This window comes from Penicillium crustosum, assembly GCF_028827405.1.
Source record: "Penicillium crustosum strain IBT 35664 chromosome Unknown utg000002l_segment0_segment0, whole genome shotgun sequence".
NCBI lineage: Eukaryota > Fungi > Ascomycota > Eurotiomycetes > Eurotiales > Aspergillaceae > Penicillium > Penicillium crustosum.
Genome location: NW_026623123.1, coordinates 5671112 through 5684820, shown reverse-complemented (window position 1 = coordinate 5684820; position 13709 = coordinate 5671112). Strand labels below are relative to the sequence as shown.

Here is a 13709-nt window from a genome sequence, read left to right as displayed (position 1 = left end):
CAGGTCTAGAGCTTCTCCGCACGGGTAAATGCAGTTAGATGAGATTGCTGTGTGAGGTGTAGCGAAGCGAGAGAAATATAAGAAAGTCCAGAAAGAAATGATAAACCAGACAGGATGCGGAGAAAGGAAAGAGAAGGGGTGTGATAATGAAGATAGTTCGTCTGTGACGCACATCCGGTGACTCGACAGGTCTCGAGTGCCCTAGTCAGCCTAGAACGCCACACATATGATGCAAACACGGGGGTTTGTTGCCTATATTCTGGATCTTCTTCTCTCTCTTTGCTTTGACTTAAGAAAAATCTCTTAGCTTTACCTAGAAGATAGACTGTTGTACAAACCGGGTACCATGCACGGTCGCAAGGATCGCCATACCCGGGCAAGGTACCCTGGAACCGATAAGCACCCGATCACGACTTACAAGGCGTGATGTTAAAATATCTACATCGTTACATCGTTACATAGTCTGGGGTAGGTATAGGCAGGTGATGAGTATGTTCAGTTATATCTGACTATGTACTTTATATCTAATTCATAAGGATCTTCTCAAAATTTCCCCATATTCTATTTTGGCACGTTACACCGTTATCTGATCCAACGTCATAACTCCATTCTATTAGATCAATGACTATATATGTATGTATCTATGTATCTATAGATGTACAGAGGAAAGCCTGACTTTTCATTTTTGATGATAAACATTATATATTGAAAGAAAATATATGTATATATATATATACTCCCATGGACAAAGGATGCTAAAATATGACCAAAATACACAAAGACAAAGTGGGAGAGCGAAATTATAACTTATGTGCACATATATACCCCGTAGATCAAGAACATATACAACAGTTGGACTCAAACCCCCAATGGTCATTATGCGCAATGGGAACAAATGTCAGCATTCGCTTAAAGGGTTGTGTTGAGCACTGTAACGGGGTCGCTCTTGACCTTCGAGTCTTGATCACCCAAATGGGTCAGCGCATCAATGAGCTTGATAAGAATAGGCTCAAGCCCCGCACCAAGAGCAAGCGGGTTGAGAATACTGCCAAGTTCAGTACTCGTGGTGCAGCCACTCTTGGTCGTGCCAGCAAAGGCATTCTGGACAAACTGGATGGTCTCGGGAATGGCAATGATTTCAGTGGTCGCGTGACCACCGCTGGCATACGTAGTAAACTTCACATTTGCATCCCAGTTGCACCAGGAATTAACCAGAGTGTTGGCATCCGAGTAAGGAATGACTTCATCGTCTGTGGCGTGGTACACAAATGTTGGTGCCGTCGGGGTCTCGTCCTTCTTCACACCCATGCTGTTCTGCTTCAACACTGACTGAACGATCGGGTCGAAGATGAAATCATCGCCTAGAGTTTGGAAGCTAGTGTCAAAGATCGATTTTTCAAAGAACGTCGCGAGATTCGCAGTGAAGCATTGGGATGCGGCGCTGTCCAGTATCTTTTGGCCCTCTACCGTCATAACCTTGTCGAAGAAGGGGACCAGGTCGACACCGTAGGCGCTCGGTCTTGAAAGACCAACGAAAGCCGGGGGAAGCAAGCCACTGAAGGCTGTGTTATCAAGCTGATACATTGTGCCAGTAACATTGGCAGGTGTTCCACCCTGCACCCAGGCCTTGATGTTCAACTCCGATGCGTATGTGGGCTGCAAAGAGGCGGCCCAACCGGTAGCAATGGAGCCGCCTGAATAACCGACGCCGGCAATCATGGGGCTATCGGTGAGACCCAAGGTCTTGAAGCTCTGCACGGCACGGATACCATCCAATACACCCATACCTGCGAGACGACCCGGTCCAAAGGCAGCATCGGGTCCCTCATAATCGGGAGAAGCGACGACGTAACCAAGAGCAAGGTAGATCTCAATGATCAATAGCTCGACCGAAGCGATCAAACTGTCCTGTGCCGCACCGAGCTGGTACGCGTAGCTAGGCTGGCATTTCGATGCAGAGCTATCGTAGGCCGTGGCGAAGGAAACGAGACGATCGAGCTTAGCGTTCTTTGGCTTGAACACCGTGGTGACTGTTGCAAGGGCCGAGCCATTAACTGCAGTCGTGCGGTAAAGCAGCTGATAGGCTTCTACGTCAACCGGGACGACACCAAAGAACGCGGCAGTGATGTTGCGTTGGTTCAGTATTGTTCCTGGCGCCTCGGATGCGTAGCCAGCAGGCGGCTGATAGAATGGATCAGTGGCGGGAGGCTGAACCGTTCTGCGAGAGACCTGGGCAGGCAGCGCTGAGGCAATTGAAGTGAATGCCATCAGCCCAACCAGGGCAAGGCGCACCATGCGTGCAAGGGGCAATGCCATTTTCTTGCTCGATATAGGAGAGTCGGGGCTGTGATGCTGAACGAGGGAAGGGGCTTTCTTCACATTATATACTTCGGAAGATCTAAACATAATACATACTTTTTCTTCCTGAGAATGTGATGGATAGACGGATATATTACCGAGGTTGGTGAATAGGGTGACGATCATCGCCCCTGATTATGGGGAGACTCCATAAGCAGTTCAGGGCAATGCATGATACGTCTGATGCCCTGGAGATCCCCCTGATGTGAAGTTAGTTTTTTATATCTTTTCTCACAGAAGCATGAATACATGAAATTAGAAGATCTGCTAATAAACGTTTACGATAGACTTACCTCTCTACCCTTTCTTTTTATGATCAACCTCTCGATGAAAGTTGGGGACCAGCAAATTTTCAAACTCGTGAAGGATCGGCGTTAGCCCCGCACAAAGAGAGTTCTTCATGAAAAGCCCTTTGAGTGAGACATTTTATTGGGGAAACCCTGGCTCTGCAATGCATACGTTATGGATACGCCTCAGGTTAGAATAATAAGCACAACGGTCTCCATATATTCCGGATGAATACAGGTCCGACTAGTTGTACAGTGTTCTAACCTGATATTGCCTTAGCGCTACCCCTCATTATGCGGAGGATATATGGAAAGAACCAGGCTCCTGCATGAGAGGCTGTCGTTAGCTCCATATTGTTCCTTCACATGAAAGAGCTTGGGTTGCATTATTCGGCCTTCCTCGTTTTAATATACTCGGCATCGGGAGTTAAGCCGAGCAGGATGTTGGGAGGCAGATGACACTTCCCTTTTCGGTAAGGCTGAAGCTTGGTCCGAAGTAAGGAAATGGAATAGGATCTAAGACCGATAGGTGGAAGTAGAAGAGTTATTATATGTTACGTTGTTCATGGACAATATACTACTATAGGCTATACCTACATGCAGAGCGTCTGACAGCGGCGGAGGCTCTCTCTTCCCTCATCATTTTTGAGCCAATGTAGCTTTTATTCTTTCTCATGATTTCTCACTTCACTCAGTAATTTCCACCATCCTTCACTCACCGGATTTCGGGATTCCGGAACGGATGGCCACGGAAATCTCGCGATGATCACTACGAATCCTCCCCACCAACACCAGATCCACCTTGAGATCCATCTGTTGCCTACGGAGTAGTCGGAAATTATGTTTCCAAGTGGTGTAGGTACAAGTGGTGTAGGGAGGATGGATCGTCAAGCTGTGGAATTGACCCTTCTGATGTTTCAACAATGTGGTTAATAAGAAATATTTGTTGGGAACATTACGGTGAGAAATCCTATGCGAGCTGCAGAATCTCGCTGTGCCACTGATAGTAATCATTTTCAGCAGCTGATTCACCCTGTGGTAAAACTTAACTTAGATGTAACGGATCTCTTTATTAATAGAAAAGACCATTGTAGCAGCAGAAGTTCTTTGAGGTTTTGTTCTTTGTTCAAACACATGGCATCTCAGATTTTACTACATAAACCCTTACTCTCTCTTTGGACCGTCATAAGTTGGTGCTATAAATGATTAGAGTGTTTTCTCTTGAAGAACAAAACATTATATAGCGGAATGCGTGTGCAAGCAAGTCCCTTCGTAACCCGCAAGCACCATATCCCGGATCCTTGTGACGATGGCGAGGGCTATTGTTGGGTAAGTGCTATACTCCTACCAGAGGCGAGGAATGGCACCCATAGTGACGAAGCAATTATGTTGTTTGTAATTCGGAAGTGCAAAGATGGCCAAATCGCCATGACCCACCAGCCACTGCATGGGCTAGGGGATCACTGTATCTCGTTGCCAGTCAAGTGGAATACACCTAGGCAAAATCTGCGTACGGTTCGGGACCAGGCTGCGGCTCTCGCATCATGGTGGCTTATCCAAATTCGTGAAAACAGGGTTACTATTGACCAGGAGATGGTTTTTGATGACCGCACCATCGGAGGATTCAAAAGCATGTTGGATGTGATCCCTCCCGAGTGGGAAAAACCCGAGTATTCTGATTAAAGCAAATATTATGCAGATTGTTGCCATGGTAGATTATCATTTGTTCTGCCCGTGGATTCCCCCGAGTTTAGAAAGATGGACGATACGAAGGAGTTTTGTATTCATTGATTTCAGTCAAGATGTTCAATATGTCAATTAATCGAAGAGTTGAAAGAGATAAGAAGCAGTGTTTTGAACTAGGAGATGGGTAGTTGAACAGCTAGATAGGTAGTCGCTCCCAAGGGATTTTCTTACTAAACGGCTTTCCCGAGGTCTGCTCATAGCTTTATTTGTAGAGGACCATTTGGTGAGAGCATACGACGTCAGCAGTATTAACTTAAGGCTCTCCCAGACTAAATGGCCTAGTATCATACTCGGCCTTCGGTACTTAGTTCTATAACTACAAACTATTGGACGCATATACTGAGATAGTTAACATCAACAAGAATTGGAAATGGTGGACAGGGCTGAGTCTGGATGAATGGATGGACTTCGGGGGGGGGCTACTGGATTAAAAGTGAGAGTCTATATAAACGATGAAGAGGATGTGATTGAGATCTTAGAACACCCCAGGGTCTATAGTTCCTAGAATCTAGTCTGGATCGGGCTTTGGAAGATATCATATCGTTGCCCCATCTCTTTCTTCTCATTCTCTCCCTCTCTCTTACTATTCATTCATCTAGCAAACACTCGAGACTTCTTTCATCCATCTTCATTCGCTACTGCAATGGCCGACATATTTACCCCAAAGTTTCCAGGGCAAGGGCTCGGTGACCTAGTGCTGCTGGACAAAATTGACCAGCTCCTAGCGTACAATCTCACTGAGTACGTCAATTTCCCTCAGCTTGTTGTTGTGGGAGACCAGTCGAGCGGGAAGAGCTCTGTTCTTGAGGGTCTTACCAGATTGCCATTCCCTAGAGATAGTGGGCTGTGCACACGATTTGCTACTCATATCATCTTTCGACGTACCAGGGCCGACACAAAGAGAAGTATCAGCGCCTCCATTGTTCCAGCAAGCGACACACACGCGGAGCATGCTTCTCATTTAGTGACATGGAAAGCAAGCCTTATGGAGTCACTCGATTTCGAATCCTTCGCTCGGACAATGCGCGAAGTAAGCTGTACCACTTAAAAGAATGACGGCTGAAGCCTTCGGTTGTTAACTGGTCTCTATAGGTTCACCAGACTATGGGTCTGTCGAGCTCCAAGGAGGAAATTTTCAAGCCTACTTTCACCCAAGACGTCTTCCGGCTAGAGATTTGTGGCCCCGAAGAAGATAATTTGAGCATCATTGATGTCCCAGGCATTTTCAAGAACACGACAGATGGTCTCACTACCAAGAAATATGTGAAAATGGTGAAAGATATGGTCCTCAGCTACATGCGCAACCCGCGTTCTATCATGCTGACCGTGGTCCCCGCAAATGTGGACATAGCCACCCAAGAGATTTTGGAGATGGCGCGTGAGTGCGATCCCCAGGGAAGTCGCACACAGGGAGTATTTATCAAACCTGATCTGGTAGACAAGGGTGCTGAGGACAAAGTCATCGACCTGGTGGAAGGCAAAACCTGCTCTTTGAAGCTTGGCTGGATTGTTGTGCGCAATGCCGGTCAACAGCAGCTACTTGACCAGAGCTCCAACCGAGATGAGGTTGAAGCCCAGTTCTTCTGTGAAGCTCACCCATGGAATAGCCTCTCAAGAGAAAAGGTTGGCATTGCTGCCCTCAAGATCCGCCTAAAAGATGTGCAAACCACCCAAATTCGTCAAGAATTTCCTAAGGCATATCGCGTCATTTTACTACTTTCCTCACGGATTTGGCTAGCTGTATGTATAGATGTGCGCCGAGATTAGTCTAAAGTTGAAGAACATGAAGCAGGATCTCTCTGCTCTTGGCATTGAACGAAGCACTCCGGAGCAGCAGAGAAGCTTCCTGCTCGACATCATAATGAAGTTTCAAGATATTGTCTCGCAGGTCATGGCAACTTCCTATGGCACACACGAACTGTTTCAAAAAGACAAGGATTCTCGACTTGCAACAATAGTCAGAAACCGCATGGATGTTTTCAAGTCCGACATGGAAGAATATGGATTCGAGTACCAATTTCTTCGTTGGACACCAGGAACACAACTACTCAATGTGTTAGGAGCTGTGTTGGAATCCGAATACAATTCTGATTCTGATCCTAATTTTGAGATTGACGACGATGACGGTGACGATGACAATAATGGTGAGGAGGCGGATGAAATTCCTGTTCGTAAGAACATGAATGCGTCGGAGCACGGCGGCGCCATTGATGGTATTCTCCACGAACAACAGACCGTGAAAAAGCCAACAGGTGACAGCATCCTCGCATCGATTGAGGGCTAATACCGTGCTTCCCGCGGATTCGAGATCGGAACATTCCAGACATCGCTACTGTGCACCATAATGAACAAGCAATCTAGCAAATGGACCGAATTTGCACTCGGATATGTCAGCAATGTGATTGATATCATGCATACATTCATCCTGAAAGTCCTTCTATTCATATGCCCGGAAGAGCAAATCCGCGATAAGTTGGTGAATGTGCTCGTTGATGAACTGTCCAAGAGATACAAGGAAGCGATGGACCAGGCTCAGATGATTTTCGATGTCGAGCGCATGAATCTGATGACTCTGGACAACAAATTTCATAGAAATCTCTCAAGAACCCAAAGCAAAAGGTGTGTTCGATTAATCTATTTGATCTGTGAAATATACTGACATCATGTTACCAGCCACCGGGAGCAGTATGAGGTTGTGAATGGTAAGACAAAATCACTAATGAGCAACACCCAGCGGACCGTCCGCTACATCCATGATATCCTGGCAGCGTACTACGCAGTGGCATCCAAGCGGTTCGTCGACAATATCTGCATGCAAGCTACTGGCTACTGTCTGCTCACCGGGCCACGCATGCCGCTTGGGCTTTTCTCGCCCCAGTTTGTTGCGGACCTGGCGGAAGACCAGTTAGTGTATATTGCGGGGGAGAATGCGGTGCTGAGGCGGAGACATACGCAGCTGAAGAAAGGGATCCAGGACCTGGAAACTGGCCGAAAGATTATGATGTAGATCTGGTCTGTGTGGTACGGACGACGTATGTCACCAGGTCATTCTACACGAGCCATCTGAACTCTAACTCGAGAAATCCAAATTGAAATGAAATGTCATACATACAACATACCTCAGTAGGATATACATAAGGGTGCATCACCCTATCAGTTCCCCACGAGCTCTGCCCTGGATGATCCTCGCCTCTCGTCCGGGGGCATGGAGGGACGTGCGCGTCGTTATTGGTCAGAGTTATTCCACGGAAGGCGATAACGTCCATATAGGCACATAACACGGACTCCTATAGTATAGAAGGGCTTTAGTGACTTCTTTTCCCCACCAACGTAAGAGTACCCCAGAAAGATAGATTCTACTTTGGAAGTGAGCAATGAATTGCAAGCCGCGGAAGGGTTGATTTATTCCATAGGCTTAGATGTCTATATCATTGAACTTCTTCTCTCGACTTGATCAAGTGATAGTTTTGGTATATGTTACTTTTACTTGATTGTGATTTGTGTACCCTTGAATCTCGAATCACTTCATTTCAGAGACATGCTTTGACCCATTCATAGTAGTTTGACAAGTCCGAAATGACCCGGAGACTCCGATATAGATGTACTACTCCGTACTTAGGGAGTGTCGATGTACTTTTTGACCCGGCGGGCGTTATAATTAACTGTGGAGCGGGTCCACGATCCACGGATGACATCGAGGGCAAACCGGCCTGGATTTCTGGCAAGTGCGACAACATCTTGCTCTCTCCAACCATCTGGGTATCCCGAGATATTATACGATCTTCCAACCCTACCGAACACCCGTCCTGTTCGAAACTTTCGAGTTGCCCGCCAAATAAGCACTTCGCCACACGCGCATATTCCGAGCCCACAATCGATTTCGCGTCAAATCCACAAGGCAATTTGTGATACCGAGATCGCATCGACCTATACTCATAGCGTCGGCAATCCTTATCCTTTCCCCTCGAACCAGAGTTCTCTTATCACCCAGCTCCCCCGTCGCGGTCCACCCCACTGTGGTGACGGCGACGTTCAGCTTGGGCTTGATAAGAGATTCGGCGCGTCAATCACTCCGGGCACATGAGTAACAAGCTTTGGGAGTGTTTCATTCAAGATGATGTCGAGCGGTTCCAGCGGTCTCTGGCGAACGCGACGTTCGCGGGGCCACGAGCTGCAGGGGGGCTCCGGAGGGACATCCAGAGCTGCGACAAATCTGTCATCGAAGGCTGGAAGCCCCGGGTCCATGATCGCTTCATCTCCGAATACACCGAGAGGTAAGAAAAATATCGAATCATCGCCTGGGACCTCTGTGCCTGACCGGACGGCCTTCCCGCGCGGAAGCGCGACTTTGTCACGCGCCGATGTGAATGCCCGCGATCATTACGGCCGTACGCTGCTCCATCATGTCGCTTCGTCCTCGAAACCTACCGCCTTCAAGTTCGCCCGCGCTTTGTTGGACGTTCCATTCGTCGATATCTATGCGCAGGACTGGGAGAGCGGATGGACAGCTCTGCATCGGGCTCTTTACACCGGGAACGCCACAATTGCTCTGGCGCTCATGGCGCGCGACCTGCAGGATATGACGGATTTCAGTAAAGGTGGGAATACGAGCCATCCGAGTGGTGGCCTGATCAAGGTCAAGGACCGTGAGGGCTGCAGTCCCTTTGACGTCTTCGGGGCGACTATTAGAGCTCGCGACATTAAGCATCAATCTGAAAACTGGCCGAACTTGGATCTTGATGATGATGCTCTGGGCAGCGATGCTGCTTCCAATGCCGGCGAAAACTTTGGAGATGACGGGGAAGACGGGGCATATGCTCTTAGGGGCGTTCTGAAAGGAACCGTGGATATTTCTGCCGATGAAGTTTTCACACTAGGAAGCAACAAAAACTTGAACCTTGGTCTAGGGGATCAGGATGACAGACAGTTTCCTGAGCGCATCTCATTGAAGCGCCCCGAGCATCTTTTGCATCGATTTTATCGTGAATACCAAGAGAAGTTGGAGCACCTAGGGCTGGAAGATAGCGTGCCGAAGAGCAAATCGACCGAGCTTCCCACGTTGATCGCAAACAAGCCAATAAAATATCAAGACATCATCATGTCCAAACTACATACCGCCATAATCACAGATGACCCCGAGGCTAATCTGTTCATGTGTGGATTTGGGCCTGGAGGGCGCCTAGGAACAGGAGATGAGTCGACACGTTTCACTTTCGTTTGTATTGAAACAGGTGGACTGGAGGGAAAGAAAGTCGTGTCGGCTGCTCTGGGTCAAGACCATAGTCTGGCCATTACCGAGCAAGGCGAGATTTTCAGCTGGGGAAGCAACAAGTTCGGACAACTTGGCTATGGCCTGCCCAGGACTAGCAACAAAAACGATATCCCCATCCAGACGACTCCTCGCCAGATCTTCAACCCGTTCAAGAAAGAGACAATCATAGGTGCAGCGGCATCCTCTATCCACTCGGTGGTCTTCAGTACCTCAGGTCTCTATACGTTTGGCAAGAACGAAGGTCAGCTTGGCCTAGTCGATTCCGATGCGCGTTCGCTCGAGGTACAAACAACACCGCGGCGCGTTGGGGCATCCCTTTTCAATTGCCCAATCAAGATGGTGTCCGCTATTGACCGTGCTACGTCTGTGCTTCTGCAGAATCACGAAGTCTGGGTTTTCTCGTCATATGGCTATTCAAAGCTTTCATTCCCACTGGAGGTGAGCTCCAGATTTATTAGGGATAGCTTCATGGTAACCAGATACGACAAGACTGTGAATCGTGTTGTCAAGATTGTATGTGGAGGTAACACCATATGTGCATTGTCTAGCTCTGGTGATGTGTTCACTGTCCAAGCCAACCAATCCGACAATTCTTCGGCTTTAACATCCACAACAAATCCCGCAAAGATTCGGAATTCGTTAGCCGCCCCTGTTCGAGCATGGTCCGTCAAGAAATCATACATGGCAGCAAGCGATGTTGATGTCGGACAAGATGGTTCGATCATCATCTGTACAACATCTGGATCGGCCTGGAGAAAAGAACGGCGGACAAAGAACAAAGCGGGAGCCTCGAAAGAGTACAAATTTGCCCGCATACCTGGTCTTTCACGGGCAGTGGCAGTGCGCAGCAATGCATTCGGGGCCTACGCTGTCGCCCAACGTGACTGTGAAGTGACGAGAGAACAAATTCATGTCGAGCAAAGCAAACTTTGGGATGATATATTGCCGTTGTCCCCATTTTCAATCCCAGGTCTGGAAGAGTTGGACTCGATCCTCGAAGACGACGCTCAGAATATCCCTCTTGTACTTTCATTTGGAAAAAGTATCCAAAGAGCCATACTTTCATCCTCGGATATTGAAAGCCAATTCCTTCCTGTATGGACCGAGGGGACTGTTTGGGTGACCAGCTCCCTATCGGACTCGTGCATTCCTGTTCATGAGTTTCTTATAGCTGGTCGTAGTCCGATTTTGCGAAAGGCATTGGCCGAGTTCCGTCAGTCGTATTATGCATCCGTCCCAGACGTTTTTGATATTGAATATGGGAAGGACGGACATCCCCAGATCCGCCTTCAAGGTGTTGATTTCTTGACCGTTATGAATGTGGTCTTTTTCCTTTACACAGACGGTATCCTCGATGTTTGGCGCCTAGCAAAGAGCTCACCCGCAAACTCGGCCCGTTTCCGGCAGGTTCGCACTGAAGTTATGCGGGTTTCTATTCAACTAGGCCTGCCAGCACTGGAGCGGGCAGCACGACTAATGGTCGAGCCTCAAAGAAGCCTGAAAATAGACATGGCGCATGCCATCAATCATCAATCCTTATTTGACAGCGCAGACGTGGTGGTGCAGCTCAAAGGCGATACAATCAAAGTGCATAGCCAAGCTGTGTGCCAGAGATGCCCGTTCTTTGACACTCTTTTCCACGGCTATGCGGGTGGAAGATGGCTAGACTCGCGCAAAACGGACCAAAACCAGAGTGTGCATGTCGACCTAAAGCACATTGATCGCTCGACATTTGAATTTGTTTTGCGTTATCTGTATGCTGACACAGAAGAACAGTTGTTTGACGAAGTCCGGACCAAAGATGTTGATGATTTTATTGACTTGCTTCTGGATGTAATGTTCGTGGCAAATGAGCTGATGATCGATCGACTGTCTCAAATTTGCCAGAAGATGCTTGGTCGTTTTGTCACAACGCGCAACGTGTGCTATTTGCTCAATTCCATTGCCCCTTGCTGTGTCACAGAGTTCAAAGATGCCGCCCTGGAATATATCTGTCTGAATCTCGAGGCCATGCTCGCTAATAGATATCTCGAAGATTTGGATACCACTCTCCTTTCCGAGTTGGATCTGATCTGCCGCGAGAATCAGCTAGCATGCTGGCCCATATCCCGTGGGCGGAATTCTGAGGAGTATGTCTTCGAGAAATACCCCGAAATTATCAGCTCTGTGGAAGCCGATAAGCAACGAAGGATCGATGCCATGGCTTTGCAGTTCCGCCTTGGCCGTCTCGAGCCTTATGATGCCCGAGCCCGGTCAACACCTAACGAGAAGGCCGCTTCATCTCCGTCTGTGCGCAAAACGAAGACCAGTGTATCCGGAGGATCACCAAATGTTGGTAGTAGCCCAACCCTGAAGCCGAGGCAGTCAGTTGGAGATCTCATGTTTCAAATGGACGATGAGGCCCTTATGTCGCCAAGTCCTTCGAAAGGCAAGAGTGCCATGCGTGGACTCAGGTTCACGGAAGGCATACCCGAAAATCGATCATACCCCGACTCCCCAGCTTTGGGGGCGAGCATCCCAGAGGCCGAGTCCTTCGGTGATCAAGGTTTCTTGAAGGATCAGATGTCTTCACCGCAAGACCCGCGAATAGCACAGTCTCCATCTGAATCCAGGGCAATTATCAAAAACCAAAAACAAGCCATAGCTTCATCATCTAATCCTTCTTCTGCGCCATGGACGTCGCCAATGATTTCGAGTTCCAAGAAAGATATCAAAGACATCATGGGAGAAGCATTACAATCCCGGGTATCAAATCTCACACTGGGTATGGCAGATCGACGCGAAAGCAGTGGTAACTTTGTACCCAAGATCTCCCAAAAAGAGCGAAAGAAGCTCCAACAACAACAGATACAAGATCAGCTGGCTGCTCAACAAAAGGCGAAGGACGCACCACAGAACCCCTGGCAGAAGCCAGCAACTTCTTCTCCAGCGTCGCTCCCCCAACTCGGTCCTCTGCCAGGTCAAAGTGCCATTTCTGAGGCTGTTAAATCATCACCTCAAAGGTCCATGACTATGCGGCAAACTGTGGCCGGCACGCCGCCGCCAAAGTCAAAGGCAGTGGCAACACCCATGCAAACACCACGCCGCAGCGTGTCAGGCAACCCACAGGCCTCTTCTCACTCGAAACCTTCCACACCGGGACCTTCGACAGCAACCTATAACAATCAACCAACATCACCACAGCCAGCCATCCAGTCAATTCGTCACATCCCACGCCCTGACCTAACATCATCCCGCTCTCCTTCCTCTGGCTCATACTCTCTATCGGCCATTTTGCTCCAGCAACAGACCGAAAAGGAAGCGATCCGTGAAGCAGCCACAGCCAAGCATAAAATGCAAGAGATCCAGGCCGAGCAGGAGTTCCAGCAGTGGTGGGATCAAGAAAGCAAGCGTGTGCAAGGACTGATAGACCCCTCGCCAAATGAACCTCACTCTGAAAAGGGTGGACGAGGTGGCAAGGCGCCTGGTGCTGCTGGTGGTCCGCGTAAGCGTCGAGGCAACAAGAATTCCGGTGATGGACCTGCTCCCCAAGATCACAGACGCGTATCGGCTCCAAGCTCTGGGCATACAACCCCCAAAACGAATCAGAATGGGCAGGGCCCAGCCCAGTCTCAAAAAGCCTCGAATAAAAATCGTGCTGGAGGTGTTGCTAGGAATGCTAATGGTCGTCGTGGAGGCGGTAATCAACGCGGTAAGGCCAAGAATGACGCCTAACAAGATGAGAAGAAGGCCTTTCATTCTCTCATTGGCTTTTTTCTATGGCTATTATGTTTTAGCTCTCGGCATACTTCCTATTGTACATTTTCGGCTTCCATTCCATTTCCACCGACCTATCATTGCTTTTGAACTATCGTATCGGCAATTCTTTCATTGCGATCTCCTACCATCTACTCATACCCCTTCCTTTCACCTACCCACCATGCTTGCTCTTTTTTTTATATCAATTTAGAACCTCTCCGGGCAAATATGGCGTTTGATTGAAGTGCTGGTCACTTTTAGAAGACCAGTATAGAATGATAGACTGCTGATTATTGATAAACTGCTCT

The 13709-nt window shown here is 48.3% G+C and overlaps 5 protein-coding genes across 5 annotated transcripts; 4 read left to right on the top strand and 1 right to left on the bottom strand.

Annotated features, from left to right (window-relative positions):
- Positions 1–909: 909 nt before the first annotated feature.
- N7487_005656 (uncharacterized protein) lies at positions 910–2316 on the bottom strand (the record flags this gene model as incomplete). Its single annotated transcript, XM_056873403.1, has 1 exon — positions 910–2316. The coding sequence occupies one exon, from the start codon at positions 2314–2316 to the stop codon at positions 910–912; it is 1407 nt and encodes a 468-aa protein (XP_056731123.1).
- Positions 2317–3893: 1577 nt separating this feature from the next.
- Positions 3894–4328, top strand: N7487_005655 (uncharacterized protein; the record flags this gene model as incomplete). The annotated part of the gene is made up of 1 exon (XM_056873402.1): positions 3894–4328. The coding sequence occupies one exon, from the start codon at positions 3894–3896 to the stop codon at positions 4326–4328; it is 435 nt and encodes a 144-aa protein (XP_056731122.1).
- A 706-nt stretch (positions 4329–5034) lies between these two features.
- N7487_005654 (dynamin family protein) lies at positions 5035–6675 on the top strand (the record flags this gene model as incomplete). Its single annotated transcript, XM_056873401.1, is given in 3 exon segments — positions 5035–5421; positions 5484–6131; positions 6142–6675. The coding sequence occupies 3 exon segments, from the start codon at positions 5035–5037 to the stop codon at positions 6673–6675; spliced, it is 1569 nt and encodes a 522-aa protein (XP_056731121.1).
- A 60-nt stretch (positions 6676–6735) lies between these two features.
- N7487_005653 (uncharacterized protein) lies at positions 6736–7398 on the top strand (the record flags this gene model as incomplete). Its single annotated transcript, XM_056873400.1, has 2 exons — positions 6736–7010; positions 7065–7398. The coding sequence occupies 2 exons, from the start codon at positions 6736–6738 to the stop codon at positions 7396–7398; spliced, it is 609 nt and encodes a 202-aa protein (XP_056731120.1).
- A 1107-nt stretch (positions 7399–8505) lies between these two features.
- On the top strand, positions 8506–13377 carry N7487_005652 (BTB domain and ankyrin repeat protein; the record flags this gene model as incomplete). The annotated part of the gene is made up of 1 exon (XM_056873399.1): positions 8506–13377. The coding sequence occupies one exon, from the start codon at positions 8506–8508 to the stop codon at positions 13375–13377; it is 4872 nt and encodes a 1623-aa protein (XP_056731119.1).
- Between the last annotated feature and the right edge of the window lie 332 nt (positions 13378–13709).